General features: G+C 36.8%; 1 protein-coding gene across 5 annotated transcripts in view; it reads right to left on the bottom strand.

Annotated features, from left to right (window-relative positions):
• Positions 1 to 7,168: 7,168 nt before the first annotated feature.
• ATP13A3 (ATPase 13A3) overlaps positions 7,169 to 19,460 on the bottom strand; it is a 73,790-nt gene continuing 61,498 nt past the window's right edge. For 4 of the 5 annotated variants that reach the window (XM_060198490.1, XM_060198489.1, XM_060198492.1 and 1 more), the window contains 4 exons: positions 19,213 to 19,301; positions 17,099 to 17,179; positions 15,740 to 15,829; positions 7,169 to 10,527 (listed from right to left, as the gene is read on the bottom strand). In XM_060198490.1, the coding sequence (XP_060054473.1) occupies positions 10,330 to 10,527; positions 15,740 to 15,829; positions 17,099 to 17,179; positions 19,213 to 19,301 (458 nt within the window). In that variant the 3' untranslated portion in view covers positions 7,169 to 10,329. The remainder of the gene's footprint in view (positions 10,528 to 15,739; positions 15,830 to 17,098; positions 17,180 to 19,212; positions 19,302 to 19,460) is intronic. The other variant, XM_060198493.1, reaches the window with a different exon arrangement.

Raw genomic sequence — 19,460 nt, 5'->3', positions numbered from 1 at the left:
AAAACTGCTTAGTACTAGAACATGAGTAGACACACTGACCAGTGGAATAGAATTGAGAGCCCAGAAGTAAGCCCCCACACCTACAGGCATCTAATCTTTGACAAAGGGGCTCAGACTATTCAATGGGGAAACCAGAGTCTCTTCAACAAATGGTGTTGGAAAAAATGGGTTGAAACATGCAGAAGAATGAAACTGAACCACTATATTTCACAATATACAAAAGTAAATTCCAAATGGGTCAAGAACTTGGATGTTAGACCACAATTATCAGATACTTAGAGGAAAATATTGGCAAAACTCTTTTCCATATAAATTTTAAAAACATCTTCAATGAAACAAATCCAATTACAAGAAGACTAAGGCAAGTATAAACCTATGGGGCTACATCAAATTAAAAAGCTTCTGCACAGCAAAAGAAACCACTACCCAAACCAAGAGACCCCTCACAGAATGGGAGAAGACCTTTACATGCCATACAACAGACAAGAGTTTAATAACCAAAATATATAAAGAGCTTGCCAAACTCAACCACAAGAAAATAAATGACCCCATCCAAAAATGGGGGGAGGACTTGGACAGAATATTCACCACAGAAGAGATCCAAAAGGCTGAGAAACACATGAAAAAACACACCAAGTCTTTGACTGTCAGAGAAATGCAAATAAAGACAACAGTGTGATACCACTTCACCCCTGTGAGAATGTCATACATCAGAAAAGGTAACAGCAACAAATGTTGGAGAGGTTGTGGGGTCAAAGGAACCCTCCTACACTGCTGGTGGGAATGTCAATTGGTCCAACCTCTGTGGAGAGCAGTCTGGAGAACTCTCAGAAGGCTAGAAATGGACCTACCCTATGATCCTGCAATTCCTCTCCTGGGGATATATCCTAAGGAACCCAGCACACCCATCCAAAAAGATTTGTGTATACCTATGTTCTTAGCAGCACAATTTGTAATAGCCAAAACCTGGAAGCAACCCAGGCATCCAACAGCAGATGAGTGGCTGAGCAATATACACAATGGAATACTACTTAGCTATTAAAAACAGTGACTTCACCGTTTTCAGCCCATCTTGGATGGAGTTTGAAAAAATCATGTTAAGTGAAATGAGTCACAAACAGAAGGATGAATATGGGATGATCTCACTCTCAGGCAGAAGTTGAGAAACAAGATCAGAAGAGAAAACACAAGTAGAACCTGAACTGGAGTTGGCGTAGTGCACCAAAGTAAAAGACTCTGGGGGGTGGGGGTGAGAATACAGGTCCTAAAAGGATGACAGAGGACCTAGTGGGGGTTGTATTGTTATGTGGAAAACTGGGAAATGTTACGCATGTACAAACTATTGTATTTACTGTCGAATGTAAAAAAAAAAAGAAGAAAGAAAAGGCTTCTATGAGGGAAGCTATTGAAAAAAAAGGTTAGTGCAACATCTGAGATTATATTTGTATAATTTAAAAAAAAAACATGAAGTTATGTACATATTTCCCCCCTGAATTTATGCCCAATAAATTCTGTTTGGTTTTTGTTTGTTTATCTTTCAGGAGGGTGGCAACAGAGAATGAAAGGGAGAGGCAGAGCACCACTCAGATCTGGAACATGGCAGTGCTAAGGACTGAACTCTGCCTCTGAGACTTCAAGTCTGTAAGTTTTGTGCTCTGATGTTGAATTGTACCTGTCTTACCAGAAACTTTAGTATTCACTTTTCTAGGGAAGATACCAGACTTTCTTAAATTTCTTCCTGTGAGGTTTGAATTTTTCCTAAACATGCTTATGTCACTTTTAAAAAATTTAATGTAGTCATTTTGAAAGAAAATAATATCATTTTTTAAAAAGGGAGGGCAGGGTCTGATGAAAAATAGAGGGTTTGTGTTTTCCTTCCATTTCAACCACAAAATCTTAACACATGAAAAAAATGCACACAGAAACAGACTGCCATAGAAAGAGACAAAAGTTCAGTATGGGGTTAGGGGAGAGATACAGAAATATGCCTTCCCTTAAAAAAAGAAAAAAAGAAAGTCCCATTACACTACAATAAACCGCAATCAGGAAGAAATATAAGGTTGAAACTTTAAAAAAAATTTATTTATTAATGAGAATGATAGGAAAGAGAACCAAACATCATACCAGTACATGTGCTACTGGGGGTTGAACTCAGGACCTCATGCTTGAGAGTTCAGTGCTTTATCCATTGTGCCACCTCCCAGATCACAGGTATGAAACTTTTCATCTGAAGGGCAGATGGTAGGCTGTACCAAACTCTGGACACACCAATCTTTTTTTCCCCCCTTTTATTAGTGATTTAATATTGATAAACAAAGTTACATGTCAACAGGGGTATAATTCCATATTGTTCCCACCATCAGAGTTCTGAACCCACAATCCCTCCATTGCAATCCACAGTTCTCCCAAGGTTGCAGACAAGGGTTAACTATTATCTTTAAAACTGTCTGCATTTATATATAATCTTCCCCCCTTTTTTTTTTCCAGGTCCAGTCCTCTCTCGCCCTCCAAGCCACACATAACCTTATTACTACAGCCAAATGCCGCTGCCACTATCCCCTTTCCCTCCTCTCTCTGCGGGTCCTGATGGAGCTGGAGTTCAGAGCCCTAGCATGCTAGCCTCTTCCTCCAGCCACGTCTCCTCCACTGGGAGTATGGGTCAGAATTGTTTGGGGGGGATACATCAATCTTATCACAAGTCTGTGCTTACTACTTTCCAATTGGAAATTAGTTTGTTCAGAAAAGCCCTCATGGAATTCAATCTCTACTGTACCAGACCAGGGGGGTAGATTCAGTCAACCAGCTTCTGTTCTCTGCTAGCCCCAAAGTGTGTGCATCACTGTCAACCTGGACCGAGGTACCAACAAACCTATCAGACCTATGGCAACCTAGTGGTTGCTGAACACTTGAAACCTTGAACTTCTAGTTGCCACCGAGGTCAACCACAGACCCCTGGTTCTTTTTTATGGCGTATTCAAACACAATGAAAAGACAAACAATTATCTGCACTATTTGACCAGAAAAGCAATTTGATGGAAACCCCAAACTCAACAGAGCTGTGTTAATTTAAGAACTTCAAAGCTGGGAGTCAGGCGGTAGCACAGTGGGTTAAGCGCAGGTGGCGCAAAGCACAAGGACTGGTGTCCCCCGGCTCCCCACCTGCAGAGAAGTCGCTTCACAGGCGGTGAAGCAGGTCTGCAGGTGTCTATCTTTCTCTCTCCCTCTCTGTCTTCTCCTGCTCTCCCCATTTCTCTCTGTCCTATCCAACAACGACTGACGACATCAATAATAACTACAACAACAAAGCAACAAGGGCAACAAAAGAGAATAAATAAATAAATAAATATTAAAAAAAAAAAGAACTTCAAAGCTATGGTCTAAAGGATACTCAATGAAATGATATGTTCTACAAGGGGGAAAACTTTAACAAAGTAAGAGAAAGTATGAGACAAATCACAAGAAATCACTTGGTAAATAATATAGTCGTTGAAGGCTGAGGAGATAACACAGTAACTATGTAAAAGTTTGTTTTCAAACCCTGATGCTCTAAGGTCCCAGGTTCAATCCCTGGCACCTCCATAAGCCAGAGATGAGCAGTGGTCTGGTTTCTCTCATTAAAATAAATATTCAGAAAGAACAAAGTATTGTTCTAAAAAAGAAAAAAAGAGAAAGAAAGAAAACACAGTAAAGAGAACCATCAGCAAAAAGAAATTAAAGTTCAAGTGATGAGCTGGAATATAAGGTAGAAGAAATCATCAAAAAGTAATAAGCTAAACAGCAATTAAGAAAAAAGATAAATGAAGATCATTTCAAGAGTTATGGGACAACCTCAAGAACATAATTTACGTAACGGGCTAGAGGAGGAGAAGGGACAATTTGAAGAAATACTGAGAATTCCCCCCCAACTAAAAAGCTCTAAAACTTTCTCACAAAATAACTGCAAACCAAAGCACACCAGGACACATAGCAATTAAAATGGTAAAGATCAAAGATAAAACCTAATCAACACAACAATACCACATCAGCATGCTTCAGCTCAGACTGTGTCCAGAGACTTCAGGTGTGGAATGACAACCATTCAGCTTCATTACTCGGGTGAGACCTCCTTTCATAGTATATTCTAATTCCATTCCAGGTGGTTCACTTCCTAACAAAGTCCCAAAACCTAAATATAGACTAGGTCCCCTGAGATAGAGCATAGGTTCACCCGTGCCCATAAACTAGGGAAAAAATATATACCTAAGAGCAAAAGTACACAATAGTTTGCAGTGAGTACCCTCCAACACTTCATCTGCACTATTCCAGCCTTTAGGTCCATAATTGTTCAACAATTTGTTTGGCTTTGTATGTTAACTCTCTTTTCAGCCACCAGGTTCCAGATGCCAGCAGGATGCAGACCAGACTTCCTTGGACAGACAACCCCACCAATGTGTCCTGGAGCTCCACTTCCCCAGAGCCCCACCCTACTAGGGAACGAGAGAGGCAGGCTGGGAGTATGGACTGACCATTCAATGCCCATGTTCAGCGGGGAAGCAATTACAGAAACCAGACCTTCCACCTTCTGCATCCCACAATGACCTTGGGTCCAACTTCCAGAGGGATAAAGAATAGGAAAGCTATCAGGGGAGAGGATGGGATATAGAGATCTGGTGGTGGGAATTTTGTGGAGTTGTATACCTCTTATCCTACGGCTTTGTTATTGTTTCCTTTAAAATAAACAACAGAAGAGGAGTCACCTGTAAAGGAATTCCTATGAGCTTACTATCTGATTTAGGCCAAAGAGAGTTGATGTGATGTATTTAAAGTTTTGCTTGGAAAACGCCCTCTACCCAAGAATACTCTATCCTGTTGATTCTCAGGCAGGTCTGAAGGATTGGTGAGGAGCTTTTCAGATAAGCAAGTTAAAGGGATTTATTACCACCATACCAGTTCTACAAGAAATGTTCAAGACAACTAATGTAAAAGAAAAAAATATTGAATGACCCAATTCATACAGGGTAAATACAGAAAAAAATACAGGGTAAAAAGTGACATGCAAAGTCAGTGAAGACAAACCTTGAAGAGACCTGAGGTTACCAAAGGGGGTTAGGGGTATGTGCAAGGGTGGAGGAGGTTGAATGGACTTTGGTAAGGGGATATTGGTACATTGGTAATAGGTGCAGTATGGGATCACACTTTGAAGAGGTGTGAACTGTATTATAAACAAAGATTACTTCAAAAACAAAACCAAAAGTATGAATGCAATTTTAAAAATGCTGAAGAGGACAGAGAGATTGCATATTGGTTATACAAAAAGGCTTTTATGCCTGAGGTTCTAAAGTCCCAGCTCCAATACCCCGTACCATAATCCAGAGCTGGGCAGTGCTCTGGTCTTTCTCTTAAAGATAGGCCAGGTGGTGGCTCACCCAGTAAAGTCTCTGGTTCGCCTGCAGATAGGAAGTTTCATGAGTGGTGAAGTGCTGCAGGTATCTCCCTCTCCCTTCCACTTTCCTCTCAATTTGTCTTATTAAGATGTGGGGGGGGGGGGGGGTCTAGGGATAGTGGATTCATTTTGCAGGCACCGAGTTCCAGCAATAACCCTGGTAGTAATAAGAGGAAGAATAAATATCAAGGGGCCTATATGGTGGTGCAGTGACTACGACATTGGACTTTGAAGCATGAGGTCCTAGGTTTGATTCCTAAGCATCACAAGTCCCAGAGTAGTGCTCTGGTTCTTTCATGTGTAAGAGATCTTTTTATTATTATTATTATTATACTTAAAGAATAAATATCACTTGTAGAATCATTAAATAAGAGATACAGCAGCATCCTACCCAAAACATAGGCAGGTATTGGTGGTGGTGGTGGGGATAAGCCCTGAAATCCAATCGGTCTCTTGTATAGCAAAATGCAACCAAAGTCCAGTAAATAGTGTACCAACTGAAATTATAAGTACTGTGGAGTAATCAAAGGAACAAGTAAAATCCTGCTGCAGTCGCTATTCTATTACCCCAGGAAGAGCTCCAGTGGAATTATCTCCAATTTGTGTTCTTTGAAGAAGGCAAAATATTCTCATGGCCCAGTAAGGAAAAACTGGGCACAAAAGTTGCACAGTAGCAGAAGTTCAGACTGACAAGTCAGTGTATTAAATCCTTTGGATTTTTGATCCATGTAAGGTCAGAAAAGGGCTGGGGAGACCATAATGGTTATATAAAAGACTAATTCCTGAGGCTCCAAGATCTCAGGTTCAGATCCTAGCGCTACCATAAGCAAAGTCTCTCATTAAAATATTAAGAAAAAGGTAATATACTAAGCAGCTGTTTCTGTAATACATATATATTTATTCCTGAGGTAGGGCTATTCAAACGCAACCATCAGCTGGCCAAAGAGTTTTTTTTTTTTTCAAACTGTGAGGCAGGATCTCTCTGTAATTAGTAACCACAGCTTAACACCCTGAATAGTTATTGCTGGGGCTTGGTGCCTACACGCTGACCCCACTACTCTGGTGATCCCCCCCCCCCCCCCCCCGCTTCATCAACAGATACAGGCCTGAATCACTGCTCCACCATTGCAGGCAGACAGGGGTCCTTGAATTCAGGCCCTGTGTATAATCTACCAGGTATGCCCTTACCTAGGACAGTCTTAGTCAAACTCTGAGGGCTAGGGAGATAAATGGTTATGCAAAAAAGACTTTGTTATCTGAGGCAGCAAAGGTCTCAGATTCGATCCCCAGCACCACCATAAGCCAGAGCTAAGCAGTGCTCTGGTAAAAACAAAAAACAAAACTCCTAGAAAGTCCTCTTCCTTTCTTCCAAATATACTCAGAATAAAGCACCTGGGAGTGATACAGGGGAAGGAGGATGAAAGACATGCAGAGCTATTCCCATATCCATAAGGTGTGGGGTCATGGTGACTGGAAAAAACTTGGCCTTCTCTGGGGTTTACATTGTGGGTACCACTTCACTTCAAAACATACTGTATCTAACGTGCTTCTGGTCACACCTTCCCAATTATTAAAAGAATAAAACACCATAGTACATGACATTGAATGTATTTCTTTCAAAAATCCAAAAGTTAAAAAAAGGAAATGGGAAGCTATTAAGGGAAATAAATACCAAGAGGGCAGTATTAATATAATTTAAAGTGTGTGTGTGTGTGTGCGTTTGTGTGTAAAGAATGAGAGAAATGCTACTTCATTCAAATTTTTATTTTGAATAGCTTCAATCAAAAAAAGTCTCAAGGTTATTTACAGTGCTAAATGTACATGTATGAATGTATGCCTTTTTGACATCAGGGTACCATTCTGAGCAGCAATACAGTTTTAAAAATATAATAATGCAATATCATTTCTGATATAAAGTTACTTTAAAAAACCCAAAGTCTTAGGGAATTCACAAATCATAACAGGAAGTAACTGCCTTATTAATTTAATGTGCACATAATTACCAAATTCTAATACATTAAAAATATGTGTAAATGCCAACTGTACAAAAATTAACATCCACTTTGTTAAAAGTTCCCCAACCACCTCCCAACCATAAATATATACAAAAAGCCTATTTTCAGATGTCAAAATCACATGCAAAAAAAAAAAGTTAGAATAAATTTCTAAAGCTTGAATTTTTGCTCTTCTCTGGATATTGTATCTATAGCCATTTGGGGAAAAGAATAAACAATGATATATTATTTACCATGCCTTTTAACTGTGCAGTACTTTCATAAACAAAGGAGATAAAATAAATAGAGTAAAGACTGCAACAGTTTTGTCTGAATGCAAGTGCGATTTGGTAAGCTTTAGGATGTAACAATTAAACAATTAATAAAGGTATTTATTTTGTTGTTGGCTTAGCCACTTTTATTCAAGCATTATTTGCAGCATTGCTTTACAGCAGTTGGTGCTAATAGATACAAAACATATAGTTATCACTATGAGGGAGAAAAGAAAACTTTAAACAACCCTGAGGGAGACATACATTAAAAATCTTGTTATTTATTTAAAAAGTTAAAAAGTTACATATCATTATCTAACAATTACTTTCTCAGACATTTCTGTCCTTTAATGTGCATAAATAAAATTTAAATCAGCAATATTTATTAATCTTAATACATCAAAATAATATATGTACAGATTTAAAAATTTTTAGGTCTGTATACACTCAAATAATTTAATGTGAAAATCAAAAGTACTATGTAATTGTAACCTACAGAGGAGGACTCAGTCTGTCTATGGCACTGAGTAGGGCTTACACCTGAAGTCACAAATATTCTTCAAATAACATCCAGAAGCCATCAATAACAACTTAACAACCCACCATGTTTATGTTCAAATCTAACCTCCTACAAATGCCTTCCCACCTACTTAAAAACGTCATTCCTTTGAAAATATGGACAGATGAGATATAAAACCTTTATAAAATCTAAATGTTAAAAAAAAGGGAAAGAGTGTCAAAAATATAGCTCTTTATGATCATATCCGTAAAGATGCTGAATATAATCTGATAATTGGATTTTTAAGCTGCTACTTAGCATTTCCTTTATAAGCTTCAGTGTCTAAATCAAGAATAAAATGTACAATTCTAGGAACTCACTGAAGAGTAACACTCCTATGTACTGAAAATGCATGTGGAAATCATAAAACAGAGAATACATAACTATAGAAAACAGTGCTATTCACAGCTCAAGAGGTCTAAGATGCATAGCTTCATAGAATCATTCATGAAACAATTGTTCTTATCACTTAATGTGTATTAATATCGTATTTAGTTTCTGATGGAAAACCTAGATTGCTTTTGTAAGAATCATAGTGGCGGTAGCAATAACAGTGATCCTGAGTGTAACTTTTATCTTTCTACAGTTACCAAACATCATTCAGGTCTCTGCAGCATAAAACATGAGAACCATTTGGTTGTATAGTCCTAGGAAACATCTGATAAATTGGTAAACATATATCAGTAAAATAATAATCAGTAATGAAAAGCACAAGCATACTATTGATTAAGGAAGAACAAGGATAAAAGCCACACAGCTCTACTAGGTTAGTGTCCATGTTATAGCACTATCAGATTCCTGTGTCAATCATCACTGTGGGCTCTGCCAAGTTGGATCTTACCTATAAATGCATTTTTAATGTCACTTTAATTTTGCTTAGAATTTAAACATAAGATGGGCAAAACTGAAAGCCAAAGAGCATTTTCAATATCTCTTCTGACACAATGTCTGTTACTTAACTTTATTTTGTCTCCCAGAAATTTCCACAACCATGTATCTTAAATTATAAGCATCCAATTCCAAATTGGTAAGCTCTGATCTCTAGTGCCACCTACTGGCATAAAACAAACCCTCACCAAGTCCATACTGCTCTGAAAAAAGTCATCCCAAACCACTCCATTTTTAAGTCCCATTATTAAGAGGAGAAACATATCAAACCTTAAAAGTATTAAGAGGTAAAACAAACAAAAAAAATTATCCTATATCTTTAGGTAATTAAAAACATAAGAAAATAGACATTTAAAATGATCAAAGTGTGTGAGGGGAGGGTGGGGTGTGGGGAGGAGGAGAGGGTGGTATGATTGTTTAAAAAAAAAAATTTTTTTTTCCTTCTCCTTAGCGGAAAGGGTTCTACAACATATAACTGAGACAAATTATACTGATGACACCAAAAAATAGCAAAAGATTATTTAATAGTTTTTCATGGACAACTCATGAAGGCAGTGAAGCACCTTGCTATTAGGAAAGTAAAACCCAGGTAGTTTGTACAGAAAATATAAAACCATAAATGGAAATCACCTGAGTTGTTCTATAAGCGACCTAAAACTCATTCTTAACTCTAGGTTAACAAAGGGAACTGGTGTGTATGTGTATATTTGAGAATTCTTTGGAGAAGATATTGTGATCATATGTAAACAGGATTCTTACACTGGAGGTTAGGTAACATTTATGTTATCGACCACAATTTGGGGTCTCTGGTGCAAGAGAATTTTTTTTTTCCCTAGTAAGGGAATGGTGATATGAAAATAAATTTAAAGGGCCAAACTAAGTTTCAAAATCTACTGAATACCAACTTTCTTCTGTATCCAGTGTAAAGAATACCACCAAACGTAGTAAGGAAATTCTGGAAAGATATATAATATTTGGGAGTTACTCAATGAAGATAATAGTTCCTTCAGACTGATTACTACGGTGGCCAGTTATCTTTGTTTGGGGGCTTTAAAAAAAAAAAGGGTCTCAAATTAGCTCCTATCTCAGAAGGGATCTACATTAAAATGGTACCAATCTGACACAGGACCAGAAGTTCTTTGAGTCCTTTCTCCTCAATATTGCTACTAGCATACCACTGAGACTGACTAACTGCTATGTTATGGTGATGATTTGACATGATCCATTCTCTTTAACTAAAGTTTTAGCTTCTGTTGTTGTCTGAGGTTTTGGTGGCCATTCTGGATCAACCAAGAGCTCCTGAGCCAGATACATATATTTTGCCTTTGGTATCTTCTTTCTACAGCCTTGGGCCCAGGACAAGCAGTATTTCCCCCACCAATTCAATGACTCCTATGAAAGGGAGAAAAAAAGAGAGAAAGAATATCTTAATAGATTAAGGGCTATATATTTTCAGCAGGTTAAAAAATTAAAAGGCACATTAAATAAGCAAAGGACATTAGGGGAAAGAAATGACTTCTGAGAATACATGAAAAAATTCCATGTGAAAGCCAGCTTTCAATTATTTAGGAACATATTTTTTTATTTTATTAATCAATATAATGTACATCATTGTTTTTTAGCTTTATAGATTTTTAAAAAAATAAACTGTAGATCTATTCTATAACATCAAACATCTCATATACTAAGAATAACAAAACTATTCAAGAGATTATTAAAACTTTATATATAGAAGCCTTCATAATTCTATCCCAAAGTAAATTTTGTTACTATCCTTAGTAACTTATTTTTGGAAGTCATATTAAAATATCATTAACTGATACCACCTCAAAATATGAGACATGATTAATATCTAGTTAAGTCAACATGGATTTTGCTTAATATTAAACATTTCAAAACCGTATTTTCATATTAACACAGATGTTTTGCTCATTTGCTTCATAATTTTAAAGAGGTACATAGTATCTCTTAGACTGTTTCATTGTAAAAGGCTCTGCTGTCATTAAAGTCTCCCCAATCTATCCTGATGATTTTAATAAGTATTACCTTATATCAATATTTCTTACAAAAGAAAGCAGAGCCCCAGCCATACTGAAACATAAACTCAATAAAGACTATTCACTGAAACTCAAAATGAATGAAACAGAACAAAACTGGTGACACTGAGGCCTGTATTTATATTCACCTCTACAGAATAGTCAATTATTAATGGGTTTGGCTGTAGTTCTCCATAGCAAAATCTAATCACAGGATGTTTTGTTTTGCCATTTAGTTGCCTAGGCTACAACTAAGTCTGATCACATAGTAACCTCATGAAATGGAGATGTATCTGAGGTAGGTGTGCTCTAACATTCACACCCATGATAATGTCAAAATAAAGGAAAATTTCCACAACACACATTTCTAAGTGAAATGGGAAACAAAATTACTTTAAAATAAAAACTCTTTCATTTCTTTTTAAAATTCTTTAACTTGGTAAATGTTCTGAATTACTGAGACAAGCATTATTAAAAATTTACTGTTCTTTCCCTTACTCTCCAAAACTTGAATGAAGATGTGGCAGCATGGAGAATAGATTAAATAACTTAAGTGCGTTTAAAGCTCTCCTAGTTTATTTTGTCAACAAAGACAAGTTAAGGTGCACTATTACCAAGAATTTAAAGTAAAATTTGTGGCCATGAGTAAGTTATTAGATTCTAGGCTAGTGAGTAAATGAGATTTTGGAAGATTTTTTTCATCTAGTAGTTTCCTTATTATTCTAACTAAAAAGTTACCTACTTAAAATGCCCACAAGAAAATACTTAACACTAGGATACAAGAGACATTAGACATAAGATTCTTCAGTGTTCAAAAATAATTCCTTTCTAGCATAGGCACATGCACACAAACTTTAATATTTAAGCTGAGACAATGGTTTAGTTCACAAAACTGTTGTTTTCCCAAGGTGAAATTAAACTCTTCAGTCTAATTGTGAAAAATATCAATGTTCCTAAATCAATCTGAAAGCTGTCACGTTTTATATCTAGGCAAGTAGAAGGATCACATAAAGGGCACATGATAACTTCTGACTCACACACATACACACGCGCACACACACGCACACACCACTCACTCTTATCCGTCTAGATGAGCTGGCCAGGTTGAAGGTCAATGCACAACAGGCTGAATTAAGGGAAGTTATGACCAAGTGTATTCAAACATAAAGCAGGCATATAAAATTTATTTTAAACTTAGGTGCATGTTGTTTTCCATAAATACTTATAGATCTATTGTAAATAAGATACACCTGTTACAACTTTTTAGATAACAACAAAGGGAACATTAAGATCCCTTTCCTTGTAATTTTGTTTTTGTACTCAACACCCCCCCCAAATATCACATATAAAAAACATAACATATGCATGCAAAGTTTTGTTAGTTTGTAAATACAAACATACCACACATGTTTGCACACAGCGTAATCACTGACAGGGAAAATATACGCAGCTTTAAGCATGCTGGAATGAGAAATAAATCAAGGAATAGATGAATGCAGTGGCAGGAGAAAAGCAAGCAATGTGCAACAAGAAAGCCAGGAGGCAGAGCATCACAAGGACTTAGAATGAACATCATGTCTCCCCCAAATACCTGGGGGACAACCCTTTGAAGCAGAACAAAGATAGTAACTGAATATTCTGACTTCCTTCTGAAAGCATGGCTGAACACACCAATATGTATCTCAGATAAGGAAAAGAGGCTACCAAAGTCCAACAGAGAATCCGCAAAGATCTTTCAAAAAAGAGCTACAGCGAAATTCTCTTGATCCTTAGACCATTCCAGGATGTTCATTCTAGAGTCCTAGTGCCAGTTCACTCTTTGCAGTGTTTCTCAGGAAATATTTTCATGGGTGGGCAGCATGTACACTACAAGGCCGTGATTATAAAGGGGAAAAACGTTTCTGTGGTTTTCACAAAGTCTCCTTCCATACCAATCCTGATTATAAACCAAAAACAAAGAGAAGTGGCATTTAAATATTTAAATATGCTCAAATAATATTCAAAGTGGCACATAAAGACTTACAGCCTTAGGGACTAGGTGGTGGTGGACCTGGTTGAGCACATTACAGTGTATTAAGGACCCAGTCCCTACATGCAGAGGGGAAGCTTCATGAACTGTGAAGCAGCACTACAGATATCTCTTTCTCTCTCCCTGTATCTCACTCTCCCCTCTCAATTTTTTGTTCTATCCAAAGTAAGTAAATAAATAAATGAATAAATAAGACTTACAGCTAACATTTTCCATCTCCCAGGCCCTCAACAAAGGAAAACATAATTAGGCGTAAGTCTTTGGGCATGGGCAAACTCTAAGATAGTATTTTCTAATCCCAAGCTTAACACTAAACAGTCTTAGCTTACCAAACCCAGGTTAGGTACAAGTACCTCTTAGTGAGAAATGTGGAGCACAGATAGGAGTAAATCTTTATAGAAAGCTATAGATGATGGGATTCTACACTGAAAAGCTTCATCAGCAGGCTAAGGAGGGAGCTCAAGGCATTCTTGGATGAATATCCTTGCTTGAAAAAAAAAATCACTAGTATGCCAATAATTCTTTTTATTTTGTTAGAAAGCATTAAATCTGGAACTGCTAAACATAATTACAGAGAAAAAAAGTTCTGTCACATAAAAGTTTTAAACTTCTGATTATCTGCAGTTTCCTCAAACTTTTTTAATTGACCCAACTGATATTAACTGTGGGCATTAAACACTGATAATAAGAATTATTATTATGGAAACTACTGTTATACATAAAATCCTTTACATAAGTTAGGTTAGTTGCATGTGCCCATGTTCAGTGAGTCAAGCAGAATACATTATAAATCAAAACAACACCTCACAGTTTATTTGGTCTTCAAAGAATACATGACATGAGGCTTTCCAGCAGAGGAATACTATGGTCCTGGGCTCAGATACCTTGCATTTGAATCCTAGTTCTAGCACTATTTCCATCTCTGAATACTGGTCTAGATTGGCTTAGGGAGACTAAAAATATTCCTTCCTTTTAAGATCTTTATAACAATTATAACAGAATTTATACAAAATGCATCATACAATGTCAACCACAGGAAAGCAGGTATGGTATTACTTGTCTCCATCCTGCCATTTGAATGTTGTGTTTAGTTCACATCTCTATGATCTAAAAAATGGCTTGTACTATAAGTATTGTGAGATAGTGGAAAAAACTCCTATTGAAATCAAAAGCCCTCATTTCAATTCCCAACTCTGCTATTCACTAGATATAGAACTGTGGCAAGTTAACCAAATATTTGTACATAAAATGAAGTTAGAAATATCTATGAAAAAAATGAAGTTATATATTGGTATCACTAAAGTGTGTGGGGGGATTTATTAAATGTGCATGTTTATTAATGTACACATTTCAAAAGGCTCTAAACCTTAGATATACATGAGACTTAAAAAGGACTTGAACCCCTGACACAACTCAGATGGTCTCAATTACTTGGGACAACTGGACATAATGCTTTGAGGGGAGAAGGGGGTTGGAGGGGAAGAAGCCTATTTCAGACTCATTCCATCATTATGAAATTGCCTCTTTTTTTTTTTTTATCATAAAGCATTAGGGAAAAGGAAATGGTACCCTCAGAAGGTCTCTTTTAAAAAGAGGACCTGTGATAGCATACCAGGCATCTAGTCAGCGGCATTATCAAAATACAGCCCAGGATGTTGTTACTTAAAGGCCAAAGAAAAGTGAATGACCCAGAACAGAGATGCCAGGGGGATCCTCATGACTCTGTAAGCTTCTCTGCACCTCAGAATGACTGAAAATTTCAGAACCCATATATATATAACATTATTCACCTACAAACAGCAACGGGAGCGAATGAAGAAGGGCAACACTTTGTACTATGAAGTTCTCTCTACAAATACATGTACACATAGTGTACACACATGCTAACTGAGACTCAATGATATCGGTTTAAGAAATAAAATTAATCTGTATTTTCTTAAGAATTTACTGAAACATCCTAAAGTCAGGAAATGGGTCTTATTCATCTGTTTTTTTCTTTTCTTTTCCCCCCTTTGGGGCCAGAGAGTTTACATATTTTTTTAAATTATATTACCTGAAATCATTACGAAGGTCTACATCATAACTTGTACAAAAAAAAAAAAAAGAATGCTGTGCCTTTGAAGACTTTCCTAAATAATCTAAGGCATGCTGCAGAAAGCCAAAAAGTCACCCACAGAAACTGAGAAATCAGAGATAATTTCTCAAATGTTTGACTTTGATCTGTGTTTCCTGACTTTGCCTACCTTCTTAAGGATGTCAAGAAAATTGAAAAAAGAAAATGTTGAAGTAGAAAAACTAACTCTCTCCACTGAAAACAATAGCTTTTCTCACATAGAATATTCGGATTGGAATGGAAAAGAGACTAATGACATTACTCAGGTGCTGGAGTTTCTAGCATCCTCTACAACAAATGAAATGCCAAACAAAGGGGAGATGACTGAAGCAGCGCACAACAAAACACCACTCCACAGAACGCAGAGTAAGTCACTGAGAGCCTAGAGAGACTAGAAGGATTGAGAGTAAGGTGCTGATTTCCAACCTGTGGTGGCTGTGTGGTGGTGAAGCGATATTCTCCTTGTTTGTCTCGATTGAACACAACTTTCCAAAGGACCATGTCAAGGAAGAAGTTCTGAGAGACATGCCAGTGGATTAAGATTTGAAAAGGACTATGTCATTCTTTATTAATGTGCACGTTTCAAATGGCTCACACAATGTTGCATCACTAATGATTTGAAAAACATGACCTGGTCTTCATATTCAGTAGCTTCGCTTATCCGTGGGGAGTGCGTTCAGGACCCTCTGAAGGCCTAAAACTCAATAGTGCCCAACACTATACATACTGCTTTTTCTCCCCACATACACACCTCTGGTGGAATTTAATTTATAAACAAGACACAGCAAGAAACAAAACAGCAAATAAATACACTGGAATAAAAGTTATGGGAATATGGTCTCTCAAAGTACCTTATTGTAAGTAATATTTTTTGGACTACGATTGACCACATGTTTAAAAAAAATACAGAATACAAAAACCACAGATTGGGGGGGCACGCACATCACACTGTAAAGAATTTCAGTTAACACTAAAAAAGGATAAAAGTTTTTATTAAAACAAATTAATAATAATAATAATAAAAATCACAAAAGTCTTGGGACCTGGTTAAGTGCATGTTACAATGTGCAAGGACCCGGGTTCAAGTCCCCAGTTCCCACCTGCAGTGGTGAAGCAAAGGGGATAGATAGCATAATGGCAAACAGATTCTCATCCTGAAGTTCCAAAGTCTCAGGTTTGATCCCCCACACCACCATAAGCCAGAACCAAGCAGTGCTCTGGTAAAAATAAATAAATAAACAGATAAATCTGTCTCTATTCAATAAATAAAGATAATGAAAACAAAAAATGTTATAAAGTCCACAAAATTCTTGATAAAATGAGGTCTATAAATTTTACATGTAATATGGCTTTATATGCATCCTCAGGTTTTTATTTTAATAAGAGAGACAGAGACAAGAGAGACCAGAGCACTGCTCAGCTCTGGCATATGGTAGGCACTGAACCTTGGACTTAGGAGCCTCAGGCATGAACATCTTTATACATAGCCATTATGTGGTGTCCCCCCCCCACCTATAATCTTTTAATATTAGTGCTACTTATAATCTTGGGCTCACTGATCTCTCTCACAAAAATAATTTTTTAAAAGTCCCTATAATCTTAGAAATGAATTATTTTCACTGAATATATATATAGCTATACCAAAGGTCAGAAGAATGCTAGGTGAGTTTAACTTAAAAACAAGACTGAAATTCTGTATATGCGTCCATGCTACCTTTCTTTCTTCCCCATTTTTCATTAAATCACTAAAAACTTTACAATGTATGACAGACATGAAGTGCTTACCTCCACCATGATAGCTACAAGGGCATTGACAAGAATGATAATGAGCATAGTTATACGCCACTGATATGGTACACATACTATCTGTAAAACAAAGCAAAACAAAAACATTAAGTTAAAATGTATTATGTAGTTGATATCATATCATTATAATTTCCAAATTTATTACCTTCTTATTATATATCAAATACTCTCACATAATTATCTACTCACTCCTCAACAATACCACAAAGTGGACACTGCATCCACTTTTCAGATGACAAAAGTCAAAGTGTAAGAAACTCAAGGTTAAAAAATATATATTAAGTGACTGGCACAATAAATCATGTGATCTTGCACTGCTTTACCATGTGTACAACTCAGGTTCAAGCCTGGTCCCCACCACACAGAAGGAAGCATCTAACTCTGCCTTTTTCTGAGAAAGACACACAAACATGCATGCAAGCACAGTCCAGGAGACAGCATGACAATTATGTAAGACTTGTGCCTGAGGCTCTGAAATTCCAGGTTCAATCCCTATCACCACCACAAATCAGAGCTGAGAGGTGATTTAGTTTAAAAACAAATAAGATGTGCCAATCTTAGAATCAGATTCTATTCACTCAAACTCTGTATTTCATGTTCTCTTAGACCATGAATTTCAACAAGTCCCTATATAAAAAAGAAAACATTATAATGAGGCAGATACTGATCTCACAATGAAGCAAACTCTACACTCTTATACAGTCAATAGAAAAAAAAAAAAAAAGCAATCTAGGAGTGCCTAATACACTACACTAGGTATTCAGGAAAAATAATGCATGTGCATATGTATATATTATGTCTAAAAATGATTTATTTATTTATATATAGCAGAGAGGAGGAAAGAAAAAGTGTGTTTTATAGTAACTTAGATAATACTGTATTGACATAAGATAAGAGTGGGGCCAGGTGGTGGCCTACCCGGTAGGGTGTACACACTGTAGTGCACACGGACCTGTGTTAAAGCCCTCAGTCCCCACCTGCAGTGGGGAAGCTTCATATGTAGAGATGCAGTGTTGTGCCTCTCATTTTCTTTCCTTCTCTACCTCCCCTCCCCCACAATCAATTTCTCTTAGTCCCATCAAGTAAAGGGGGGGGAGCTGCAGGAGTGATGGATTCTTTCATGTAGGGACAGAGCCCCAATAATAACCCTGGTGGCAATAAAAAAATGGAATAAAATAAATAAGGAGAACAAAACAATTTTAAGTCTGGTTGATGATCATATATATGTCATATACAGATATATACTATATATGTAAACAGGGCAGAGGTTATTACTAAAGATCAGTTGGAAAAGGTAAGACAATTCAATAAATGATAATAAATAGGTATTCATGAGGAAAAGAAACTAAATCCCCATCTCAAAAACTATGCATGAAATTAATTCCAGATTAAAGAGAAACAGTTTATAACCTTGACAAAGACAAGTCTAACAAAGATTTCCAAAGTTCAAAAAAAAAAAGGTTTTTAAAGTAAGCTTAACTATTACAATTTAAAAATAAAATATATTACAAAGCAAAGGAGATATCTGAGAGAGTATTTGTCACATATATAACGAAATAAAACATGGACTCCAAAAAAGAGGGAATATTTAGGAGGGAAAAAATGGGCAGGAGTAACAGGTTATATAGAGTATTTTGAAATGTACGTTAATAAACATTGGTTTCTACTCAATCCCACTAGCAACTTTAAATATAACAAGTAGGGGCCAGAGAGATAGCTCAGAGGGTACTGGGCTTGCCTGTGCATGCACATGGCTCAGGTTTGAGCTCTGGCACCGCATCTTAGTACCAGGGTACCCAGAACAACTGGAAACTGCTTGGCATGTTAATAAACATGCTCAACTTCATACTAAGAAACACCAGAAGACACCTTTGTCCCTCTTGATATGCCAAGGCAGTGGAAAGCTTATTTCATAAGTGGCACTGTTTGTAAGTCCTAGCCCATGGCCATTTATTAAAAGCAGAAGAGTAACCCTGGTGGCTGTGTATGTTTCATGTAAAACTAATGTGCCACTTTCTGTTACTACCTTTCACTGCTGCTGCCTTTTGACACTCCTCAGGTAAGCAGTAGTAATTGATATTTTGAAGTCTTACCTGAAGAACCTGGTCAACAGAGGCAACTGGATACAACATGATGAATAATGTGAAAACATACAAAATAATCACAGACACAACAAAAAAATCTGAAAAATAAAGTAAAATAAAGTAAGTTCCTTCAACTAAAAGTATATATAACAACTGGTATACTGTCAATCCTAAATTTGGTTCTGAACACTTCTTCTTAGGTTAATGACACAGCATAAATAAAATACATTCTCCAGTTATTTCCTAGAAAACCCATT

Source organism: Erinaceus europaeus, chromosome 9 (assembly GCF_950295315.1).
Source record: "Erinaceus europaeus chromosome 9, mEriEur2.1, whole genome shotgun sequence".
In the NCBI taxonomy this organism is placed as follows: Eukaryota; Metazoa; Chordata; class Mammalia; order Eulipotyphla; family Erinaceidae; genus Erinaceus; species Erinaceus europaeus.
Note: the sequence above shows the minus strand (reverse complement) of the source record. Positions and strands in the feature narration are given on the sequence as shown.